Below are 27,129 nucleotides of genomic sequence, written 5' to 3' on the forward strand. Positions count from 1 at the left end.
AGAATTGAACTATCTGGTTCAAAGAAGAAGCAAGACAACTAAAAAATTGGGTAACTACTATACAACTGGGGAAAGCTAGATAACATGAATCAAATAGGATAACACTAATAAATAAAGATTGATTACTGGTATGTTAAGGACTAGACAGAGGCAGATTTTTAAATAATGTCACATCAGTAACTAGTACAAACTATGACTACACATTTGTGTTTTTCTTACACCAATAAAAATAGCTTTCAAGTTAAATACTAGAAAATTAATGTAAAACCGTTTCCGAAATAGCCTGAAACCGGTAACTGATACACATTATTTATAGCATACGAGATTGATATTTCTAGAATGTAAGTGCAAAATTTAGAGATCTAAATCATTCCCGTTTTTCCGGTATGCAATCCACAAGTTGACATGTTTTGATGCGAACAAACGAACACACGAACAAACACAACCCTACTCTCTCTTATTATATGGATTAGTATTTCTGTATTGTGTACACATTTAGTATTCATGTTTTTATTTAGTAGGACAGGAATAGTGTCCTCATTTGGTATTTGTGTAGGCTGCACATTTAGTATTTGGGTAAATACGAGTTTCATTTTTTCCAACCCCCGATTGAACTTAAATAAAAGACGAATGTATATAAAAGAATATTTTTTTCACCAAAAGTCACTTACACTTATGATTATTCTTCAACATAATTACCGTGAAGGTTGAGGATATTTCATATCACTGAACCAGCCTACCAAAATCCTCTTCATAAAATGCTGCCGCCAAATGAGTGGCCAATGACATTGTTTTGGTGCTACTTGTTAGTATGGAAGCTCTACCCTCAAAGACATGTCTTGAGTTTGAGGAAAAGTTTCAAGTCATTAGTGGCCAAGTCAGGTTTGTATGCTGAGTTATCGAAGTTATCCAATTTGATTTGCTGAAGAAGACGTTGCACCAGCACTGTGAGTCCGAGTTGTCATGCATCACGACGATTTCGGAAGTCATTTCAACTGACGTCTTTCATTTTTCGATACAATTCACGCACAACATCATCACTGATAACGTTTTCTGCGTAAATTTGAATCATTCTTCGTTAGATTTATGCTGAACTATTTACAGGCGATTTATGACTTTTGCTTGCAAAAACGAATAGCGGTACGTAATTAGAACTTGGCGGCAGACTCGATTGAGGCAGTCATGTTAGTAGGTCAACAAATTACGATCTGTCCGCAAATATCACAGGGCGTTTGGTGGGAATTATAAGGTTTTCAGCTCAGTGAAAGTCACCTACCGCTTGTCTGTGTCTAATGACATGTGATCAGAGGTTGAAAAAAATTACCCTCGTATTTGGTTTGTGTGTACGAATTGTTATTAAAAGACAGTATTGTGCATGTTCTTAATATGCGCGTTGATGTTGCTCTTTCGTTTGGACATCTGGTCGCAGTAGGGGCACTTGAAAGAAGGACTTTTGCCGCATTCGTAGAGATGATGGTTGTGCAAAGTCCGTCTCCATTTGTAGACTTTGCCGCAGTCTTTGCACGGGAACGAACCGGGGCCTTCGAACAGCTTTGTACGGCCCACACAGCTCTGTTCCTTCGATGCGGCATCCAATGGGAAAAAATCGTCACTGTTCTTCGCTGACCAACTCTGATTGGAGTCGTAGCCCAATTTATGAAACCTGCCTGTAAAATAAATTTCGGTTAGAAGAAGTCCCACAACAGAGTAGTTATATAAAGTCCTAGTGAAGCAAGAATATAGAGAATGCACTTTCAGAATCAGCATTTCATGTCAATCAGATGAACAATGTTCTAGATCAAGATGAATATAGATAAAATGCGAAGATTTGAATAGTTCATCCAATAAGAACTACCCCGATGATCCCGTACGTTCAAGACCTATTACAATTTATCTAACGGCTTGATAAACGTTCTTAGCAAAGCACGATTTGGGGCCGGCTTCCGAACTCGGGATTTAGCTAAGTTCAAGACTTTAAACAACTGGAGTCAGAAAATTGGCTTTCCAAAGCGGGGCGTAGTCGCAGTTTTCATTTCCTCATTTCAATAATTGGAAACGTTTTTCCATGACGAAATTAAACATTCCTAAATAATTCTAAATATAACTTAAGCTTTACACTATTTTCTCTTTATTTCATTTTGAGTTCAATTTTCTGGGTATTCCGAAATTTGAATTCAAACGTGACTATGACAATGACTACGACTACGCCCCGTTTTGGAAAGCAAATTTTCTGACTCCAGCTGTTTAAAGTCTAGAACTTGGCCAAATCCCGAGCTCGGAAACCGGCCCTTATGAACCAAACTAAACTCTTTTATTAGCCAGTTCAATAATTCTGATTGATTACTACTATTTGTTGCTAGGCAACCAAAACGATCTTAGCTACGAATTTCTGAAGGATCATTTATGAAAACTGTCTATAATGTCAAGATCATATTAATTTATCTTTAGAATTTCATATTGAGTTGACAGATGTCCAGATCTATAGTCCGTGCAAACCTCACTTTGCAGCACGGTACTTTATGGTCAATGTTAATTCAATATGATAATAGGAGCACACTGTTGCCGTTTCTATGCTGATTCTATCAAAAAGGGCTTTCTGGATTCTGGATTGAGTGGAATCCGGCAGCACTGTACTCCATCAGAGCAATGCTGCAATATAAGGTTTGCACAGACTACAGTACATTCAAAGTATTGATTTCGAAGTAGACAATATAACTTACTATTATTCTACTGTGGTCTGGTCGTCATAAATTTGCTGGTTGAAGAAGTATTTCAAACTGAAATTTACAATTTACACTACAAAGTGTAGAGTTATTCATTGGATTTTATTGAATAATGCACCTTCCTGAAACAGAAAACTCACCAATAGGGCGATAGTGAATAATAATTGTCACGAAACTATGATCAAAGCTGGAAAATCACTTGAATATCAAAATATATTTTTTCGATCTCCATTAACAAAATAAAACAAAAAATGTTCAACAGTTGAACAACTGTCATTTGTAAAAAAACAGAGGAACATTTCATACAATAGTTTCTTTTACTGTAATTGAACATTAGAAAATATATTTAAATCTCCGTTAACTACAAAACAAAAATAAAACTATTCAGTATATCTATAAAATGTTCATAAATGCTTGAATGATTCAATTTATGAAAACCAAAAATCCAATGTTCCAAACTTAAAAGTATGAACGATTTCATCTGTGAAAATCAAAGAAGCACTTCATACAATAGTGTTTTTTGCAAGCTGCACATTTAAACTTGGTCTGTTTAGCTCTTCTCGTAGCTGATTCTCTTCCCTCAGCATTCACCATTTTTTTATAGCATTTGACGCAACGTCCTCTTTTTTTCGAACCATGGTCTACAAGGTAGTGACGGTTAATGTCTACGGAAAAATCAGAAAAAATAATGAGAAATTAAATCAAATAGGTACTTCTTAGCATTGTTGGGGGAGATTATGACGTGGAAAAATCCATAATGAATCAGATAAAACTCCAATCTTTCATAACCACGTATTTATTGAAGGAATCGAGAAAACTTAGTATATTAAACTGAAACAACACGAATTAACAGTTGATATGGATATCATATCATCACACAATATTCTCCTCAACCACATTATTACAATACTATGTACTGGCCTATTGAAAATGGTAACGTCGCCAATGTAGGTTTAGTTTACTTAACAGCCCTAGTTCGAAGCAGTGAAGAGCTAGGAAAGGTTGAAATGCATTCAATTACGACGCATCACATACACCATTGCATACGGCAATCGACAGTAGATTCTGAACCTACGTTTACAGTGTTGCAGACTTGAGATTTATTTGAGGTGGGATTTTATAGAGGACCGTATTAACAATTTCTTCTAACAATGGTTCCGTATAATTTGGTATGTTGATAGTGAGTTGAGGATGATCTCTATACAAGTTTAAAGTTCCGTCCATCTTTGTTAGATTGATAGAATTTTAATATACATAAATAATTAAAACCCTCCTGAACAAAAAATGTAGACTATAGTAACGCTAGTTCCTCAATCAGATTCATCTCCTAATTATTCAGGAGAGCTGAAAAAAAAATATTCAATTTCGGCTATCATTTTTCCAAATATCGAAAAGAAAACGTGGATGAATTTCAATCAAGCTAACGTACTTCCAGCTGATATTTTATCACAACATAAATAATACATGTATATTAATGTCATCAATACAATACATAAAATCAAAAATTTTCTTCACTTCACTCCTAGTCTGGTTGAATAAACAAGTTTCGGTTGCAACTGCACCATAAATTTCTAGTGAATTAATAAGAACATGTAGCAGCAGAAATCTGTAAATGTAGCCATATGATTGGTGGATGTCCATTTATCTACCCCCTATCTATTTGATATTAAGAATTTGTGTAACATTTTTAGTATGTTCTCACGAACAAATTTTCGAAATGACCCATCCATGTGAAAAGGCTATCATTGGTCAAGACGACTCTCAGCTACAGTATGAGAGCTCTGTACAAAATGGGCGTGTCTTGTCTCGGCAAATAACAAAGCATTTCACCTTGATAGGTCATAGGTCAGTTTATTATGTATTCTTATTAATCTATGAATTATATTAGAGATTGATAACGAGATAAAATATTGCAATAAAATAATACAAACTTTTCTTCTCGGATTAGTTATTCTCCATTTAGTTTTATTCAATGCCAACAAGTACTGAAGTTACTCTTTTCGCCAAACTGTGCGCCGCGGCGCCCGTGTGCCGCCGTTGTCTATCAGAGTCACACTACAAAACAGTGCGGATCAGTCTGAGCGTGCGCCGTGCGGCTCAGGCTCTGCGGCTAGGCAACGAAATTACCTTCTGACAGTTTTATTTCAGAGAATGATATCAACTGGGAAGACTGTTGGGGTGTGTACTGATGGAGGCCGGTCAATGTCGGGCCACTACCAAGGACTGCAATCTCTCATTCGGTCAAAAGCCCCAAACGCTCTTTGGACACACTGTATTTACACCGAGAAGCACTGGCAGCAGCAAAGTTCAGACCAGAGTTAAGTGCAGTTATAAAAACAGTGATAGAAGTAATTAGTTTTATCAAAACCAGACCAATGAAGGCCCGATTTGTTTCTAATCTATGTGATGACACAGGTGCTCAACACTCATCGCTTTTGTACTATAGCAGTGCGCGATGGCTATCTCTGGGCAATTCTCTGCTAAGAGTATTTCAACTGAAGCAAGAAATCCACATACTTCTGAGTGAAGACAATAATTTTCTTACTGACATACTCATTGATGAAAGTTTTCTCCTTAAACTGGCGTTCCTAACAGATATTTTTCAATGTTTGAACATTCTAAAAAAGTCTTTGCAGGGGAACAAAACGGATATTTTTCAATTGACTAGTAAAGATGAAGCATTCAAGAAGACTTATGCTTGGGGAAAAAAATTTGAAGAATGAACTCCAGGTACAATGAACTTATAAAGTCAAACAAGTGCATCCCTCCCATTAAATCAGACTTTGCTCATGACTGCTGCCATAAACTTTGCTAATCTAAGTGTTACATTTTTCAAGTAAGCACTTCATTCATATTTATATAATAAAATTTATATAGAAGTATATTAAGAATATAAGACTAGAAAATGTATTATTATAAATAATGCAATGCAAAATAAATAAATACTAGGTGCGCCGCCAAGCCATGTCTGTACTCAAAGGGAGCCGTAGGTCAAAAAAGTTTGGCAACCTCTGGCCTAAGACATTCTAAAGAATCATTCTAAGAAGACAACATTTGAAAAAAACCTCGTGATACATAAATAATAAATCATATGGGCGATTACAGTATTATTACTTAATAAAATTGTTAAGGTGATCTAATACTGTTATATTATTATACTGCTATAATTTTGTTGGATCGTCAAATTATTGAAATATTATTACAGTAATTGCATACAAAACACATATTTTTACTTTCCTTGCCCTACTACCATAGGTAAGGAAAGTATTGCTTTCCAAAAAAAATTAAGGTACCCCAATTTCAAGTTTTCTATACGTTTCAAGGTCCCCTGAGTCCAAAAACATGATTTTTGGGTATTGGTCTGTGTATGTGTATGTGTGTGTGTGTGTGTGTGTGTGTGTGTGTGTGTGTGTGTGTGTATGTGTGTGTGTGTGTGTGTGTATGTGTGTATGTCTGTGAACACGATAACTCCATTCCTAATAAACCGATTGACTTGAAATTTTAAACTTATACCATGAGGACCCGACAATAAGAAATTCAATAAAATTCAATTCAAGATGGCGGAAAAAATGGCGGATAATTACTAAAAAACCATGTTTTTCACGGTTTTCTCGAAAACGGCTCCAACGATTTTCTTCAAATTTATACCATAGATAGCTATTCATAAGCCCTATCAACTGACATGAGTCTCATTTCTGGGAAAATTTCAGGAGCTCCGTAATATTCTTGAGAAAAATGGCGGATAATGACTAAAAAGCCATGTTTTTCACGGTTTTCTCGAAAACGGCTCTAACGATTTTCTTCAAATTTATACCATGGATAGCTATTTATAAGCTCTATCAACTGACATGAGTCTCATTTCTGTGAAAATTGCAGGAGCTCCGTAATATTCTTGAGAAAAATGACAGTTACTAAAAAACCATGTTTTTCACGATTTTCTCAAAAACGGCTCTAACGATTTTTTTCAAATCCATACCCTGTATAGTTATTTATTAGCTCTATCAACTGACATGAGTCTTTTTCCTGGGGTACTAATGGGGGGTCCACCCAATCCTTGAGAAATGGACTTTGTAACCTCCTTCTCGTGCATGAGGTAGGTAGGAACACGGTTTTTACTTTTTCTTCTTCCATATACCGTGGGTAGGTAGAGCAGTTTATAAAAAGAACACAGTCATAGTCAAGATATTTCATCTGTAGAACAGCTGTTTTGACGAATTTCAAAAAAAAACATCGAATTTCACAATATTTAAATAAAGGAAAAAGTACTCTGAAAACAATTGTATATACACATAATATTAAAATTTTAAGGTAGGGTTATAAAAAGGGCACTTTCTTCCGTGGATGTTTTTTTACAAGAGAAATATTTGATCAAAATAAGGGGAAAGGTTTTTAAGCGAAAATAGATGTAACATTTTAAATAGTTCAATGAGCAAGGAAAGTTGTGTGAGTGTACCACACCAGATTTTTCTTTCTGGTTTCCATTGGTGAAGAGAACCTCAGGTTAGTCCTTGCTTTCTTTACTGTTGGAGAAAGATATCCAGGATCCAGGTGAATTCTGAACCAAGGAATCTTTGGAAACACTGATGAGCCACTCGTGTGAATAATAAACGAAGGTCGAAGGATAAGGTCATAGAAATGGAATTTATGTCGATAAGTTTGTATAATTCATGTCATCATACACAGTTGTACATGAAAGCAAACAGTGTTGTGGAGTAAATATAATAGAATATAATGGAGTATAAATAGATTTCAATTAAAACAAATATTCAACTGATATCAAGAAAATAGTCCCTGGTTTTTAAACAAAATAAACAATATTCTATCATCATGAAGAAAATATCATTACAACTTTGGTGGAGGGATCAATTAATTATAATGCGACTAATTATAATGCCGCTAAAATTGTCAGTCTTTTACAGAAGTTCAAGAAAATATACAAAGCCGCATCCTTAATATTAGAACTCTACCTGATGAATTAGTAGAAAATTTATGTTGATAGCAAACCTTATAAGACATTAAAAACTTACTCCCCTTACAACACATTATTCCTGCTAAATTAATAGCCTGCTAATCGAAGAAACTCAGTGACTAGTGCACTGTAGAAAAAATGAAATTATAATGATGAATTAATAGAAAGAATAATAAATTATTAAGGCCTTTGCTATGAATGTAAATTCTTTTTTTTTTCTTTGATACCGTGTCCTGAAATTATCTTAAGGTTCCAATTTCAATTTATTTTCTTATACTTACAATAAATTAATTCATAAAATTGGTACCTTCTTGATCTCTATTTTGTACTACAACATTAAATTAATGATGGCAGTGAACTTTTAAAGGAATATTTTTCAAGTGAGGTCCACGTTGTAATAGCAGTGGAGATAGATAGAACAGCGTTGCCGATTCTCTGCCATTCCACTGCCTTCTAGAGGATAGCTGGTACCGGTATATGATGTAATAGTAACTGTTCATTGTTATTTAAAATGATCAATAATTTTTCATGCGTCAAGAAAATATATTTTTCAATTATTAAATAATAATTTTTCTTGATTGAGATTTAATATTTTGACAATTAAACATTTTGATAATGTTTTTACATTGTTAAAACACGATCTGGCAACGTTGCGCAGCTAGAAACGGATAGCGCTATCTGTTTTGTCGAATGATATACAAAGATAGCAACACCAATGTTAATCAAATACTGCCATTATAACGAGGACCTCGCTATAGTATCTTAGCTTTCATTGTTGAAAGTCTTAACTGGTGTCCTATTTAAACGTAAGTAGGAGAAAGATGTATAAGTTTCTTTGATCAAGTTGCAGCGTCTCATATTTGTAATACACATTGTAAATAGATTAACAGAAGAAAACTTCTAATCTAGGTTTATTTTTTTAACAGCGCTACATAGTGATAAATGTCTCCGTAATTTAGCAGGTACTTAATTCTAGAGATTATAGATTATCATCACCACAGCTGAGTGTATAATTTCTCAAAATACATCTTTTTACAAGAATATAAGTATCACAATAATTTATCATTCTAAAATACTATTTAAGCTAGAGTTTATCATGTTTAATTCTAAGATGGAAGAACGCTCACTTGTATACAATATGTGTATGAAAATTACCGTACCATTAATAATTTCTGCACATTGGTTGAAATAGCTAAAACAGCCAATAGGCAACGATAAAATAATATAATAAGAATAGGTAGGTAATAGATCATTTCTTCTCGATCAGGATGAATCATCAATCTATCATCCGGAGAAAATAATGAATTTGCATTATTTGTTAGTGGAGGAAAGTTATGTCACTAAGTGCCGGTTGCACAAAAGCCGGTTAATTTTAACCATGATTAATTCCACGAGAGCCTATCAGAGAAGTCGTCTTTTCAAAAACGCCGTCTCTGAATGGTTCTCGTAAAGTTAATCACAGTTAAAATTTAACCGGCTTTTGTGCAACCGGGCCTCAGTAAATTATTTTAACTAAGTTACATGGAATGTATTAATAATGAGATCATTACTTGTTTACAGTACACGAGAATCAGGGTTGACTAGCAAAAATACTGTGCACTTTCAAATAATGACATGAATTCATTCCACTGCTACTTGACATTTGACAAGAAAATAATAAGAATACCAAAAACTGTCATTTTAAATGCCAAAACATTTCCCAGAACTGAATTGTTTACTAAAATGAAGATAAAATCAATATACATTGAAATAGTAGTACCTAGATTAATTAATTGATCAATCGATTGTTCTAATAGTTGAATAATACCATAATTCTCCAAATCACTAATTATTATCATTATTAATTATTGTTATCTACGCAAATCACAAGTCCCAAAAATATAGTACTTAAATACATTTATCTTGAATAATTATATTTTAAATTATTTATTGGATAATATCATGGACAAAGACAGCATAACAAAATATGTATATTTCATATCAAAAATAAATTCATATCATACATCAATAATATCCAGAAAAGTGATATCAATGTCGCTAATAATTAGTAGCTGATTCTGTATTTACAAAAACAACAAAAATGTCTTTAAAATATCATCATACCCACTGAGTACAGAAACGTACGAACATTTTTTTTTACCAAAATAGTCTATTATTGAATCTATCAATGATAATAATTCAATGTTTGTGATTGATGATAATGAAATATTTCATTGGAAGTTTTCCACAATATCAATGATATAAAATATAGAAAAAGCTAAGGCACAATATTTTTTGAAATACAGTAAATAATTTTTATAGATCAATAATAATGATTGATTTAGTCAATCAAATTTGTAGAAAAAAGAAGCATTAAAAAAGGAATATTACAGTTGTGTTATGTACGACGTCGAGGTATTTTTCCATAATTAAAAACATAAATAGTAATTGTAAACCACGTCTTATTGTGTATTTATAACAGAACCTGGTTTCGTGGCTTCATCAGCCACAAGAACATGTTTTTCTTTGTGGCTTGATCCACGAAACCAGCTTTTGTTATAGGTATATGATAATAAAAAGTGGTTGGCAATTTCTATTTGTGTTGATCAATATCAAATTAATGATCTTTCTTATAAATTCTCCTATCTAGTGGGTCAGAATCTTTTCATTAAAATCTATTATTTTCAAATCTATGAATAACAACCAAATCTGGTTCACTACCAGAGGAATATAAATGTTTCTGAATTAAAATTATTTGATTTAGTAAACCCTCAATAACTAAATAATTTCATCTAGACCTATAACTTGACACAACATTGTCTTTCAATCATCATTCAGTTTGAAAGCGAGGAGTTTACAACATTTTAAAACTGTTGAATATCATGTATACTAGAAATAATAATTATTAGCACTAGAGTGTATTGAAGACTAACATACACTTAAGTGCCATCAATGTGGGATAAAGAGTCGGTATGCTGCAAATATCAATACTGTGGCCTACAAAAAATGAGAAAAACGTTTGTTCTAGATTATAACATCGCCTTTTATGCGCCTCAGAAATAAGTAGAGTTAAAATGGAGTAATCCAACTATGGATACTACAAGTTGAATGTTTCAACTAAAAATAGGTAGCCTACATTGAAGTTTTTAAGTTACATCTAGTAAATCAATAATATTCAATGACAATGGTCTTTATTTCCATTGTCTATTTTTTTATTCAATAAAATTTATTCAGTTAAAAACGTAAGAGAATTGAAGCATGGCTTTCAAGCGTTTCAAGTTAAAAGAAATGTTAATTTCTCTATAATACCTCGAGACCCTACTTCAAATATAAACATCTTGCATCTTTTATAAGATTTTTTAATTATAGTAAACACCAAAAACTAACAAAAACAAAGAAAGCCTTAACAGTTTCAAGCTTACCGACAAAAAATTTACGATAAAATTATCATGGATTGAATTGAAAGTTACAAAATACTGTGAAGAATAATTTGATAGTAATTGATGATCACTGAAAATTTTATAAGTGGACATTTTTCCCTATACTAATTTTAGAGAGAGGTTCTTGATAGTTATACTATACTGGAACGATCTCAATTGTATTATGATTATTTTTATGATGCATGTTGACAATAAGTGTATGTAAATAATAAACAAATAATATCAATTTCCTCATTGCGATAAAGTTCTTAACAAGTTGGAATTGAATGATTTCAAACTTGTGAATGAAAAGCATCACTATAGATTGTTCGAGTACATTATATTTTTGTCATAAATGCTGTCAATAGAAAAAATAAAAGATTAATTTCGTCGCTGAAGTTATGTAATGAGCTTCTAAAAAAGTTTAGATTGTATGATTCCAAACTTGTAAATGAAAAGTATCACTATCGAATTAATTAATTTTTGTAATAAATGTTGTCGATGGATAATTAAAAGATTATCTCCTCGTTGTAGTTATGTAATAAAATTCTAAACAAAGTTGAAATTGAACTATTTCTAACACATGAAAAATATCAATAAATTTTCAGTTGAACAGTTTTATGTTTCAAACTTCTACCCAGCAACCAGCCACTCGCGTTTTAGAGTCCAAAGGAGGATGAATTTCAGACAAAATGTATGAACTCATTGGAGCAATATTGATCGGCAGACTAGATGTCAAACAGGTGGTTGACGGTGAACGAACGTAATGTGGCGATTGAGATGAACCTTCTGGTAGGCACCGTAAGTGCAGTAGGGACAATTGAAACTATGTTCCTTTCCACACTCGTAAGTGCTGTGTCGGTACAATGATGACTTCCTTGAGTAGGCTTTATCACAATTATCGCAGCTGAACATTTTTCCGTCACTAGTGTTCATGCTATTACTCATACCACCAGTCATCTTCTTCTTAGCACCTGCAAGATAATACATTGAATACATTCAACAAGAAATCTATTTGGGTGGTGCCTATATTCGGGATATCTATTAATTTCAGTTATATCAATATAAATGAGTCTGATATAAGACTAAGGAACCGAAAATGCAAATGAATAACTTATGTGCTTGCCTTATTGTCGAACAATAAAATCTCAAAATTAGACAAAAATCATGAATTGTAAACATAACCTATTTTTGGACAATTTCTATCTAAATTTTGGAAAAGGAACAGTTTTGGGCTTTGAGCCTGTTATTCCTTTCCCAATCATTCATAGTTGAGAATGATATTGTATGTATTAATGTATAAATAAATAAATAAACAATGGAAAGAGCAACCGTAGCTTACATTATTTTTTAGTTAGTGTACACATCAATATTAATCATGAACTTCAAGAACTGTATACTAATAATGCTTCTCATGTGATGATAAAGTATGGTGAATAATCAATCATCTTAGTGGTTGTCAGAGATTGAAACTATAAATTATTATTGAATTTAAATTAAGTAGACCCTCAGGGGAAAATATTGTTATGCATTTTATAACACAGTAATAGGCAAATACTACCAAACTGACAACGCCTTTCTATGTAAAAATCATGACAGGGAGTTTTGATAACTAGCTTCATAATCATACTTCCTGTTGCTGGAAATGTATTTTATTTTTTATTGAAAATCAAAAGAAATAATAAATATTGATATTCATTCGAGAATGCAAAGTCAGAGTGAAAATTCTTCCATGAGGAAGAAAATAGTATTAATTGCTTGAAACAGTTGAAGCTTAAATCTAAAGAACATTTTCAAGAGTTGATGACTACAGTGCATGATTATATTTCAATATTCATCACATACACAGCAATATTTTAATCTTCCAACCACCTTTTTCAGGATACCTATGCCTATGATTGCCAATCTATCTCCTGGTTCCACAAATATATATTTGTATTATATAGACAGTGATTAGATAACGGTCGAATGCCACGAGAGCCAATCAAAGGAGCGGTAGACGTCTTCAAAGTCAACAATTCGGTCAAAAGTTAAGCAATCAGCAATGTTATGTTATGTTTGAAGGGACGGATTCAAGGATCCAAAGGTTCAAAGAACCCCACAAGTCAACCGAAGCTTATTGTGTTGACAAGTACATTAGTTAGGCAAACCAATACCTTTGTCCTTTACAAGATCCAGGAGTTTTTCCCTATACTAACATCCCATTCATCACCTGGTTGCTTGCAACCAAACAGAGCCTTTCTCCTTGCCCCTGGTCTCTCGCAATCCAGCGTGATATGCTTGGCTGTCTCTTCAGAATGATTGATCCTGAGACCAACGTGAGTTCCACTCCTGGCCTTTTTTGTAGGATCTTCCGCTGAGGGAGGGGTCGCCGAATTGCCTCTTGGGCACCTGGCCACATTTAAGCCTGGAGTTTCACCCATGTCTGGTCTCTTGGGTTTTTCCTTTTTGCCCCTCCAAAACTTTGCAGGGTCGAAAGCCTCACCTCTCCCAAGAATTTTTGCCCTTCTTTGAGCAGTAGTGAGGTTTGGTCTCTCCTCCAGCTCCGTTGTTCTATTGCAACCTCAGGCATTTCTCCTGAATCTTGCTTTTCTGGACTTCTGAGAAACTCATCCTCTCTCTTGTAGTTGAGATGATATGTTCGAGCTTATGTCATTCATGTCGTGATCAGTTCAGATTTCAGATTGAGGAACCTGCCCTGATGGGGCAGATCCCGATGGGTTTGAAGGCAAGGCCTTATACTCTGGGGATACTCTGGAGTTGCCTTGGGTTTTGGTTTGTTTATGTGGTTCCCACGAACAGCTAGGGAAGTGGAGTCAACCCACACAGAGACCCGCATGCCCAGGCAAGGCTAAATACTACAGGAGGGCGCCTGATATCCTGCAGGCACCGTTAGAGACACCATATAAAAGTATCACCCATCAGCACGGTCCACATAACAACTTGGGTTGGCCCAAGAAGAAGTAAGAATATGGCCAACGAAGGCCTAGAGATAGAAAAAGAAAGAAAGAATGGTACAGAGCTAAGTCAATGGAAAATGTTCCGTTCTAGAAATGAAAAGTTCCAAAACATATTAAAATGGAGAAGAAGGGCTTTGGAAAGGGGGTCCCTTTTAGTTGCCTACTACAACAAGCAGGGATACTGTGGGTGTATTTTCAACAAATTCTAGAGTACGATGTTGGACTCAAAGCTCCCCCAACCCACAATGTCGACATGAATGGATTCAGATTTGAGCATAAAATTACATAAAACAGTACCATTCATAACATCGTCCTCAATCTAAACCACACCAATATTGTCAATAAAAAATCGTCATCTACACAAAAACAATGGATATTACACAAGAAAAACAGAATGTGAACAATAATTTACCTTTTTTATCGATAGGCGTGGACGATTTTTTCAGAGCAGCTTTCAGTTTGGCTTTCTCAGCTTTGGGCTTCAAAGCAGCAACCGCTACCACTTTAACCCCAATATTCTCTTTGGTATCATTTGTTACGCCATTTGTTTCAGCACTTTTCGGTTCTTTTTTCACTCTTGTCACTTTCTTCTTAGCAGCTTGCAGTTTGTAGTTGATGATTTTCTTCCTGATCACTGTGGCAATTTTGTTTTTGTTGCTGGTAGCTGCAGTTTTGAATTTGATCTGGTGCTGGATTTTGTGAACGGCGGTTGGTTTGGTGGTGCCCGTGGCTATTAGCTGCTTCCGTTTACGCAGTTTGCGTTTGTGTGATGCTGGATTAGCGCCTGGGGAGCCCAATTTTCGGGCATTTTTAGGCTCTAGTGCCAAGTACTCGAGGAATTCCTTAATCTTCCGTCCGCCACCTCCTGTGAACGTACACCTTGGATCAGTTGATATCATTTATACACTTCTACTTTAGCCTAATATCATTTTCATAATATGGACGCAAGATCTAAAGGTATTTACAGATTCACGCGCTGCAAACATGAGCACAACACTTTTCATCAGCTGATTATATCATTATTTGTACAGAAACGGTAAGATGGAGAAATAAAAAGTTAAGCATCAGCTGATTAATAGTGAATTGCTTGTGTTTGCAGCGCGTAAATATGTACGCACCTTTATATATCTGAAAAATCAAGTTTTCAATAAATAAATCAATCAGTTTTTTACTATCACAAAACACGAATTACAATGTTATAAACAATCACCATAATCAATAAAACAACAAATGCTATTGGGAAATGTAAAAAAATATGACACAATGAGCGCAATAAACCTATTACAAAGCAAAGAGATTTATAGATTCTACTATGATCTATCATTTTATAAGATTGATGCACATCAAAACAATATGATGGAAACTAAAAAATATTCATCAGATCAACGTGCATCAAACTCTATTTATTTACAGGCTGAAGTTTTAAAACTACTGTACAAGAATTTGTCATAACAGTTTTTCAGCAATTCATAGACAAAAATACACTGTGGGTCAAAGCAACTTTGCAAAATACTGCTTCAATCCCTAATCTAATCATACAATTTATTTGTGAAAGGCTGGTTTGAGCTAATTCTTTGAATTGCAATTCAAGGAATCTTCATATTCCATTATTATATACATCTTATTCGATGAATATGAATGAATTGCATAGTTGTTATAGGTTCCAAAATAAATGAAAGACAGAGCCGATTTACAAAGCTAGAATTTATTATTTACAATACTTTGAAGATAAGATAGATACATAGATGGGTAGATTGATACAAAATTGTTTGCCAATGGTTTTCTCCTATTAAAACAAACAGTAACAACTTTGTACACATAAAATTAACATACAAGTAATAACTCTGAACACATGAATTAACTTAATGACAATACTACAAAAAAGTTAAAAAACTAAAAACCATAAAATTGTACATGAACATAATTACCTATATGAATCACATTGTTAAAATGATTAAGGCTGGCAGATAACGGAAGGACATGCATGATAAACATGCATGTTTCGCAATCAACAAGAGGCTTCTAACATAAAATTAATGAACCACTTGAAAATTATAGACTGGAAAATAATTTTTATGATGAAAAAATAATTAATTAAATCTAAAATATAGAAATATCTTTTCAAGTTTTAATAATGAATTTTCATAAATAATCTGGGAGTTCATTATACATGTATTTCTATATAGCCTGCAAACAATTTGGCGACAGGGTAGGCTAGTAAATTGTAGCAATTTTTTCAAGCTTAAAATCAGTAGATGATTGAAATCTGGTTGCTCTACAAGTTTTGATCTGATTTCATAAATCAATGGAGCATCGACCTTCGACATCCTTCAAACCAATGCAGCCCAGTGCATAAAAAACGGAGTGAATTTATACAAATGTACAATTATCCTCAATGAATTGAATAACAAAATTGATTCAGTAGAAGTATGTCCCTAACTCCCTATACATAAGCAATCAACATGGATAAATTCCATCCTAAACTACATGATTAGAAATCTATCTCTGTACATGAACCACTGCCATAGAAAAAGAAAAATGAAAATAAAAAAAAGAAAGATGAGTTACCTTTTTTATTGACAGGCGTTGGTGATTTTTTCAGAGTAGCTTTCAGTTTGTCAATTTTGAGTTTTGGCTTCAAAGCAGTCACCTTCGCCACTCTAAGTTGTATGTTCTCTTTGGTGTCATTTGTTTTAGCACTTTTCCTTTCTGGTTTTTTCAGAGTAGCTAGCAGATTGTCAATTTCGATTTTTGAATTCAAAGCAGTGACCTTCATCACTCTAAGGTCTATGTTCTCTTTGGTGTCATTTGTTTTAGCACATTTCTTTTCTGGTTTTTCTTCGATTCTTTTGATAGCGGTGTGCCGATTGTGGTTTATGAATCTTTTTCGTATCACAACAGCAGCTTTGTTTTTTGCACCTGCATTTTTGAATTTGATCGGGTGTTGATTTTTGCACATTTTACGATTGGCTTGTGGTTTGGCTGACAGTTGCTTCCGCTTCCGTAGTTTTCGTAAGATTAAATCGGTGTAAGGAGCGCCTACTTTTGGGGCGGTATTTGGCTTCAATCCCAGGCACCCCAGGAATTCCTCAGTTTCTCGTCTTCCAACTCCTGTAACCAACACACTAAATCAGTTTATTTTACCCTCTTCCTCAAATAAGTCGAATAATACTTTTGAAAAACAGGTGCACATCAAAACAAACCTTATTAATAATCAAATTACAAATATAAACAGGCAAAATCAATCATTAAAACCTTAACCTACTATCCTGATGTCCATAGATTAATTACATTCACTCACTGTATCGTGTGTTGTGGAGATGGAAATCGGAATTGGATTGAATCGACATAAATAGATAATATTAATCTAATTCTATACTCAACTACATAGGAAATGTTCAATCTAAAAATCGTTCTAACCACATGAACAATAAGTATTTGAATGAAGAATAGGTCAAGTTTTTTTTAAAGATTTTTCTGACTTTTTGGGAGTGGCATTCAGTCTAGCTTTTTATTTTGGATTCAAAACAGACTAAATGAGGAATTCACTTATTTCTCGTCCTATTTCTGTGATGTACACATTGAATCTGTCTTCTAAAGATCTCACATACTTCTTCAATAGTCTAATATTTTTATAAGATGGATTCCCGTCAAAACAATTCTAGTTATACCTATATCAATCAATGCTAGATACCAGAAACATTCAACTAGCAAAAAAACCTTGAGAACAGTTTCCTCACAAATATACAGGCATTATCTTCCAAGGCCTACAATCCTGATGGTTTTGAAATGCTGAAAAAAGCGACATGATTATATGTAAACATTCATTCATACATACATACATTCATTCATTCATTCATTGCGGACGCTCAGATATCCTGTGCTCTGTTGCTCTGCCACTGCCACTCTGAAGATCAAAATAGGTTGGTGTGAATAAGGCTATAGACAATAGAAGTGATTAGATACTACAGGCTTTTGCCCAAGACTGTTTCAAAACCTGATTCATTGATACACAATCGTACATTCCATCCATTTAAGAGTCAATGATCTACGATGAACAGCTTCATAAATAACTGTACAAAATATTACTTTCAATATCATTCATTCATTCATTTATGAACTAGTGTTTTTAAACATTGAAGATGAATAACTTTGTGTAAACAATTGATTACTGTAAGTTATAAGTAAGAAGAACCAGATTAAATTTGTAAACTCTAACCAATCTAAGAAGATGTAGAATCATCTTCTTGTCTTCCAATGTTTCCAGATGCATCCATTTACCAATTCCTCAATCATTAATACGTAATGTCACTCTTTTTTCAATATAGTGTAGTTTAAGATCCTTTTGTTCTAGAAACTCTTTAGTTTCTTCTTCTGAATAATTAAGTAGAATCCTTTTGTTTTTTGCTTGCTTTATTTCTCAAAAGCGATATTGGAGTTGTTTATATTGTTGATGAAAAGATGAAGAAATTAATAGAAGACTGCTTGAATCAAGCATTTGGGTTCACATGACAATCATAGGACTAATAAATGAGAATATATAAAACAACGAACATTAAGAATTTATTCATTATTTTTAATTTCATAAACAAATCAAAACTTCCCATTGACGGATCAAATTTAATCCTAGAATAACAAAAAATACAAAGCTTTGTATGAAGTACATAGAACTTTTACTATTATGTTGAAGTTGAATTAAGTCATACATAATATAAATAGAAATAATAAATAAATAAGACTGAATTTTGTTTCTATTCCAATTTATACACTAATTTAACAATACTTAAGTATAGTATAATAAGTTAAGTATTACTATAATTTAATAATTATTCAAGTATAGCCTAGGTTAAGAGTCACATAAATATTTCTCAAGAGCACTTAAATCAGAACTTGAAATGACATAAGATACCTGTATTTATTTGTCATCCACTGTCTTCATTTATTTTCTATAATAGAAAAAAAACATTGGTACTAACCAATGAGTACTAAAAAGTATGGCCTAGTTTCTGAGAAATTTATTAAATCTATAGGTTAAATGGTTCATAATATTTGATAAGTGTCATAGAAACCGGGCCTGTAGGTACTAGTTTATCTTTTCTCATTCTGTGCAATTTTATTGACATGAATGAGTTCAACGGAGTCCTATTTCGGCCAATTATCATTGAAAACTCAATTGAATTAGTATTTTGCAGGCTCTAAGGCACGCCCCTGTGTATCAGAATAAAGTGACGCTTCATGTTGCCTTTCTGGTGGAATTTCTTGGAGCACTGTGGACACTCATACCGTGGAGGACGTCCGCATTCATTCTTCTGGTGAAACAACAAGGTGGCTCTTGAACAGTACACCTTTCCACATCGATCACAAGTGAATCCTTTCTCACCTACAAAGTAGAAAAATCACTATTAATACTGAATTAGGAATAACTATTCAAAACCATTATTGATGATCCATCTCTAAATACCAGCAATGATTTTGAGAATCGTTTGCCGGTGGTTTGTAATCTGACTAAAACTGTAGGTCCACTCATCCCTTATCAATATCATTACCCATGCACAAGCCTGGAGCTCATGTGGGCATCATCCACATGATAATAAAAACAAGCATGAAACAAAAAGAAAATAACTTGTAGGTTGAACGTCATTTCAAGTTGAAACGCTTGAAAACATGAAGACTAACTTTAAGAACAGGAGAGGTTTGGGCTAACACTTTTTCTCATTATAATATTGTGAAAATAAATATTTTGTAATTCTATGAATAAATAGATGAATAGATAAATGAAAAAATACGACTTTTGAGCAGTAAATCACAAAGAACAGTCAGCATAGGCTGAAAAGGAAAATGAGTCAACATGATTGAATGATGAATCTAATAATACTATCTTAAACTCCATTGAGAGAAATTTCCAATCTTAAAAAACATTCGACTCGAACATCAATTAATATGAACCAACATCTAATATAAAAATGAACAAGAAAGGCGGACTTTCATATATCAGTATCAGAATCAATGACCGGTAGGTACCTGCAGTGAAAATATAATTATATAATATAAAAAATATAATGTTCTCACTGTACCAGACAGTTTCACTAATAAGTGATATGTGGAAGTCCGCCTAAAGGTTCATTTTCGTTTGTGCGTAAATTTCCGCAGTCGACGACGACAAGCATTATTGACATTCATATTGTCCAAATTGCAAGTGTGCTAAAACAGCTGATCAAATAAGTTTTCATTATTTGTGTTTATTATTCGAGAATAAAACATTTCTACTAATATCAACATATTGCCATTTAAAAGTCTAAGAAAGTATAAGCTCAACCTCCCCCATTAAAACATAATTGAACATATTTTTTTAGGTTATATTATTTTAGACAAATTGAAATCCACCCAATGTGAGATCCTCACCCTGTCGTGGTCGACGACAGCATTTACGCACAAACGAGAACCCAGCTTTAGTTACCTTTTTCATCGAGTGATGTCGATTTTTTCAAAGCAGCCTTCAGTTTAACTAATTTCGACTTTGGCATCAAAGCAGCAACTTTCACCAATTTAATGCCCTCTTTGGTATTATCTGCTTCGGAACTTTTTTCTTCAGTTTTCACTTTGGTTGTCTTCTTAGCAGCTTTCAGTTTGTAGTTGACGATTTTCTTCCTGAGCACAGCGGTCATTTTCTTTTTCTTTTTGGCGCTTGCAGTTTTGAACTTGATCTGGTGGTGATTTTTGCACATTTCACAATGGGCATCTGGTTTATGGGCACCCTTGGCTGCAATCTGCCTCCGTTGCCGCCGGATGTGTGGCGTGGAGTTATCGCCAGGGGCGCCTGCGTTTTGGGTGCTCTTTGGTTCCAAAGCCAGGTACCCGAGCAATTCGTTGACCTTTTGTCCTCCTGTAACGTATTAGTCTTGCATCATTTCTTACATGCTTATATTATATGCAACAGCCCGATGGAAGAAAGTTATCATAGAGCATTCAACAAATAAAAACAAGGATGGTGCTCAATCTATTGACAACATAGAATTAGTTAAAAAATGGTTCAGTCACAGAAAAAAGGTTGGCTGCCTTAACACTACTGTAATTACAACCTTTTTTGTGTGACCGAACCATCCAATTCTAATAGCTAAGTTCATTAACTAATGAAAGTCTTCATGGTATGGTTCATTCCATTCATCATAAGTATTATAAGCTACAATCAATGAGTTCATAAACAACCATTGCATTCATTAGCTTACAATGAATTTTCATTACATGTCATTCATTATTACATGGACATCCATGGAGTGAAAGAATTAATTGAACTGAAAATATGAATCAATTTTAGAAGTATTAGATAAAATATCATATATAAAATGATTGATTATAAATTATAATAAATTAATGTTATATTACAATATTAAGTATAGTGTTCAATCATTCCATTCAATCATAACTATTTGAGCAAGAATTCGAAAGTTAATTTTGTGTTAGATTCCAGTCATTCATAAATTACAGACATGCAAATTAAACAGTGCATTTACATAAAATTCCATTCATTTATAAGGCAAGTTATCAACATAATCTGTGACGGAAGTTTATATCAGGACCAATTGTTTCATTCAATTTCATGATACTCAATTCATTCACGAATCGATAAAAATGAAGTTTGTTTCCTGATCAGAATTCTATCAGAACTGATGGAAGTTCTTACATTCTCAATGTTAAACCTGCTCACTCTATCAGGTGACAGAGTGATGATGGAAGATCAGATCAGATCAGTGCTGATGGAAGTTCATACAATCTCAATGTTAATATAATTAATGATCAGAAACCTGCTCACTCTATCATCGGTACAGAAAGTTGTAAAATCGGTGAATATGTGTCAAGCTTGGTTTTTGTATTGGAATATCAACTACATAAAATCTTTGAATAACCAAGAGGAGAGGTATTTAGTTGAAATAATCAGAACGAGTTTTGAAGTATAAAATCATCATTATTGTTTATTCCTGAGACAATTCAAAACATCAGAAGAAATCTAAAAATATAACAGATATACTCAAAAATATAACATAATCCAATGTATACCTAGAACCTAATTTTGTAGTAGAATGACTCACATATATTATAATGTATGTGAAGTTCAAAGAAACACCTACATTCGAAAATGTTTGACTAAAATATGACTAATTTTGAGACTAGTGAATAAATAATTTTAAGAGTATTTAAATGAAACTAATTTTTAGACTAAACCCATATTCTCACCCATAATGCTTTGGCTCAGATTGAAAACAGGGAACATTATTAATATTTTATACAGTTCACTGTTCACTCATTGAAACAATCATTATTTCATAAGTACCTAATTGAAAATCAATCAACAAACCGATGAAGAACGAATATTTACATGACAAGTATTCCATGAACGTAGGCCTATAGGCTATAATGTTCATATAAGCATACTCAAAGGATTTTTTATAAGGCTCATGTACAGTAACTTTCATGAATCTTTCAATAAACTTTTCAATATTTTTTCAGACAAGATACCCAAGAATTAACAGTTATTGTCAATATTTTATTGTTGTTTTTAAAAAAAAAAAACACTACAATAATATTTTAGTATGATAATTGTGAGTGTTTTGACATTTATTGGGCCGAAGGCTGAATATTTATAGATATCTTCATAATAAAAACCAATTAGTATCGTCATATCTACATTCAAACAGACTGTGACACTTGAAAATAATTATGAACAATCTATCATGTCCAATCTTCTAGTTATTGTATTCATCTATTTATTGAATCTCACATAAATCACATAATCAATAGTGTATCATAGTAACTTTGAAGAGATTATTTTGAACTTTCCTATTTGATTTTAAGGAATTAGATATTTATGAAGTTTGAGCACAAAAGTTGTTTTCAAATTAGACCAATTGCAATATGAAACAACAATAAAACAAGGTGAAACAAGGTAACCTGAACACTTATTGACTAAAAACCTATCATAGCTACAAGCTTTATTTTCTGGTATATGGCACGAAATGGGGCAATTACTAGTCGTTGAATTTAATTAAATTTTAAAATATCATCCCAAGTAAAAGGAAGAAACATCTTTGAGTTAATGTGAATGAATCCACCATTTTTTATGACCTAAATTGATTGACTAGATGGAAGACCAAATAATATAATTCGACTTGAATTAAAATAAATTAAACCTTAATATTGTTGGCAAACTCAAATTTCAAAACCAATGACAACGTATATTCTTTCTTCAATGAACTTTTAAAAAGTTTGTTATATAAAACCAAAAAATAACCTCAACAAATAAATCAAAATAACTGCTTGAATTGAAAATATAATAACAAAGAGTTTTTTTTAACTAACTAGTACCCTTAGTCTAGTTACACACATATATCGATTTTTGAACGTACGATTTTTGCTGTCCTCTATTACATTAAACAGATGATGTCAAACAGATCGTGTCAAGTTCCGTTTGATCGAGTAGAATTCATGAGGACGGCAAAAAATTGAAAGTCAAAAAATGATGTGTATGTAACTACTGGCTTAAGGTTAGGTTCCAAATGGTAACTGTTCTCACATAACATAGAATGGGATCTAGCCTAGCACGAGAAGTTGACAAAATGTCCACCTTAGGATCAGTAGCTATAGTAAGATTACTTTTGACATGAGTAGATAGATTTTGCCACTTCTGGCACAAGGTCAAAGGTCAAGGTTAAAAAAAACTTGGGAAAAAATTTCAAAAACTAAAAAAAAGCTGAAAAAATTATTAAAAAATATTAAATCTATCTACTGACATGTAAGCATCGAACCAATGAGGTGCATTGATGTTTCTTTAAAAGAAATGCTGACTGTTTACTTTCACAGTGGGTACTATTTGTGCCTATTAGAACTGGATAGCCACATATGAGGGTGAGTAAAGGTGACCGGTAGAATGAGAAAGTATTAGCCTACCAGTCGGACTATTCATACTCGCTCGACTGTGATGAGTGGGGTTAGTCCAATCCCACCTATGTGGGATCCCAATGAATGGAAATGATATTTCACTGTGCTGGTCACCTTCACTGATGCTGATATGTAAGAATTTATTTTTTACTATACTTGAAACTCACTTTCAACTTTCAAGAATCCAGCTTTATGCTTCAAGTTCTATCTTCTTTGAACTGTCAGCATTCATTGAATGGAAAGCATTAATGCTATTTATAAGGGATTCTGACTGTTTGAAGGTTATCTCACTCTAGTTATGATTTTTGCTAAGGGTTCCTCTTCTATGGGCTCAAAAATGTTTTTGGTGAAGTGAGTAGGTAGTTAAATTATCATATATCCTTATTATGAACAGTATAAATGTGAGCCTTGAGATTGCCCTTGTACTGGCATCTTTTATTGCAGAAGGGACACTTGAATTGTGGCTCCTTGCCGCAGCCGAACTGAGTGTGAAGTCGCAGCCCCTGGCGATACTTGTAGCCTCTGCCGCACTGCGCGCATTTCCATCTCAAGCTTTCATCATTTGTTGGGTTGGCACTATCACACACATTGATAGAATTCTTGTTCATGGCAGTGGTGAGTCTATGCTTCAATGAGAGCAACCATTCTGTACCTGTGCCAATATAATTTTGTCAATAAAATTGCACAAAAACTTGGTGAATAAAACGAAATGTAATCAGTAGATACATTTATTCATTTGGACATCAAATCACAGTAACAATAGTGGAATTAAAACAAGGAGACACTGGTTCAAATCTTCTGTTCTTGAATCTAGTCCAATGAAATGTCAATTCATTCAACTGAATACTCAGAGAATGTAACTGATTAATAGGTAGATAATTCACCAAGCAGGAAATATAACTGGATAGAAAGAAAATGCAACTGAATAATCATCAGAAAATCAAAAACATAATAAATAACTAAATAACTCTGGAAGTTACATGAATAGATAAATCTTCAAAGGAAAAGTCAACTGGAATTATTAATTAAAGCAAACGAAATTATTGCCAATTTACGTATCAACAAATAAATATTATATTTATTGGAAGTAATTTCATTCACGGATATATTTATAAGATAATAATTATAAATGATCATGTTAATATTTCCACACTACTGGGAATCATTAGTTGATGAACTAATAAGGAGCTTGGTAAATAGAATTAAATTGCAATAAATACTGAAATATATTTAATAAAGGAATTGAGACAAGGATTATACAAAGTGCGCCAGAGAAACTTACTTATTTGAAAGGTCAATAAAAACAAAAGTACTTAAGTTATTGTTTTAATATTTTTTCCATTTGAGAATACAATATTCCGATTTTTTTCATGCAGTCTTGAAAATGACATCAGATCAATGTCAACCCCCATTGCGCATATACTGATGAAGTCGATTTTTGAAATGTATTGTATCCACTCGTTGCAGTATATCAATCGGTATATTGGCAATGGCGTCGCAAATGTTATTCTTGAGGATTACTAGGAGTCTGTGGTCGATCGACATAAACCAGGGATTTCAAATAACCCCACAAAAAAAATCGTATTGAGGAACCGCATGTGGAAATGAGCCTCGTCACTGAAAAAAATGACCGCGTCTTCAGGCAGATTGTCAATCAGCATATCACATTTTGATGGGTAACAAAATCGCGTTCATTCAATTCTTAAACAACGTCCAATTTATAGGGATCAAATTGAAGGCCTTCATGGAAAATTCGACGCACAACTGACTGCCAACTCTTTCGATATTTTCTGGAGTTCTGATGGTTCATTGAAGTCCATTTCTGGGTTAGCGACACTTCCACACTCCCGAAATGAGTTAACCCACAACAGAATCGAATTACGGCCAGGAAAGAGTCTGTGAGGAGGAATTTCAAATCGAGCGCGGAAGGCATGTTGCGTCGCAAGAACAAGTGATCAACCATTAGAAAAAGATGCGCCTCCTCTACACGAACATTCACCTCACAGTAATTTTTTCAAATAAGTGAGTTTCTCTGGCGCAGCTTATAGAATATGTTTGATTAAAAGGTTATGTTTACATAAGATGCATTGTAGAAAGGTTTTATACTATAATAAAAAATAAGAGCTATCCAAAACCATGAATGAAATTGTAAAGTAGTCACTAATTTAATATTGTACTACTTGACAATATAAATTGAGAAAAGGGAAGCAAAAATGTTATAACAATGATTGAATTTAATTCAAGTAAAATTCAAAATTATCCAGCCTCTACTGGATAATTCTAAAGAGCTTTGAATGTATCAATATCCATATCATTCATGTGCATTGAGATTATATGCCTTTTGAGTGCTCCTTTAAGACTACATCGCTTTTCACAGTAAGGACACTGGAATTGGGGTTCTTTTCCACATTCGTAACGCTGGTGAGACGCCAAACCATTCTTATACTTGTAGACTTTGCCACAACCACTGCAGATAAACTCTTCACCACGGTTAAACACTGACAACAGAAAAAAATTGAATGAATAAAATTTCAAACAAATAGAAAGTATTTGTTCTTAAAATGAAACGAAGCCTTTTCAATTAATAGCTGTTTAATTAAATTTTGACCCATATAGCATTGATAATATTAGAGCCAACCAGGTTCCTGATCCCTAATTAGAGATTATTTAATCTCTTCTAGGAAAGAAGGAAATTGATTAAAAGTTACAAAATATAAATAATCATTTTATTTGGGTTGAATACAAATAATGATATTAATCTAAATGCAATACAAACAGACTTATGATTCTTCAACTTTTGGAAAAAATCAATGCAATAAAAGTTTATAAGACTCTCCATTTCAATTCATTCCATGAGTTCTACTGGCTGAAAATAGTTTATTCATCCACTGGATTATATAGGCTGCAATGAACAAAACAATCAATCATTCAATCAATCAATCAAGTTTTATTGAACAGAATATTTACATCGGAGGTCCCACTAAACCAGAAGGTTTTTCAGTAGGTGCCTATATAAGTATACATAGTAAATTATAGAATCGTACATTACAAAGGAACAAAATTAACAAATTTGATAAGAGGATGAGAAAAAAACTTTTTTGCATGCAAAGGGAAGTTGGGAAGTAAGAAGAGGATGTAAAGGAAGG

General features: G+C 33.3%; 1 protein-coding gene and 1 long non-coding RNA gene across 5 annotated transcripts in view; one reads left to right on the forward strand and one right to left on the reverse strand.

Annotated features, from left to right (window-relative positions):
• Window positions 1–27,129, reverse strand: part of LOC111045285 (longitudinals lacking protein, isoforms A/B/D/L) — a 111,954-nt gene that overhangs the window by 7,517 nt on the left and 77,308 nt on the right. The window contains exons 4-5 of one of the 4 annotated variants that reach the window (XM_022330656.2): window positions 14,463–14,915; window positions 8,586–12,064 (exon numbers count right to left, since the gene is read on the reverse strand). In XM_022330656.2, coding sequence (XP_022186348.2) covers window positions 11,826–12,064; window positions 14,463–14,915 — 692 coding nt within the window. In that variant the 3' untranslated portion in view covers window positions 8,586–11,825. Of the gene's footprint in view, window positions 1–8,585; window positions 12,065–14,462; window positions 14,916–16,215; window positions 17,162–18,735; window positions 19,431–20,507; window positions 20,934–27,129 lie in introns of those variants that run through there. The other 3 variants (XM_022330657.2, XM_039428658.1, XM_039428660.1) reach the window with 3 other exon arrangements.
• LOC120351421 lies at window positions 3,575–7,855 on the forward strand. Its single transcript, XR_005571388.1, has 2 exons — window positions 3,575–3,670; window positions 7,289–7,855. It is a non-coding gene; the product is annotated as an uncharacterized LOC120351421 (long non-coding RNA).

This window comes from Nilaparvata lugens, chromosome 5, assembly GCF_014356525.2.
Source record: "Nilaparvata lugens isolate BPH chromosome 5, ASM1435652v1, whole genome shotgun sequence".
In the NCBI taxonomy this organism is placed as follows: Eukaryota; Metazoa; Arthropoda; class Insecta; order Hemiptera; family Delphacidae; genus Nilaparvata; species Nilaparvata lugens.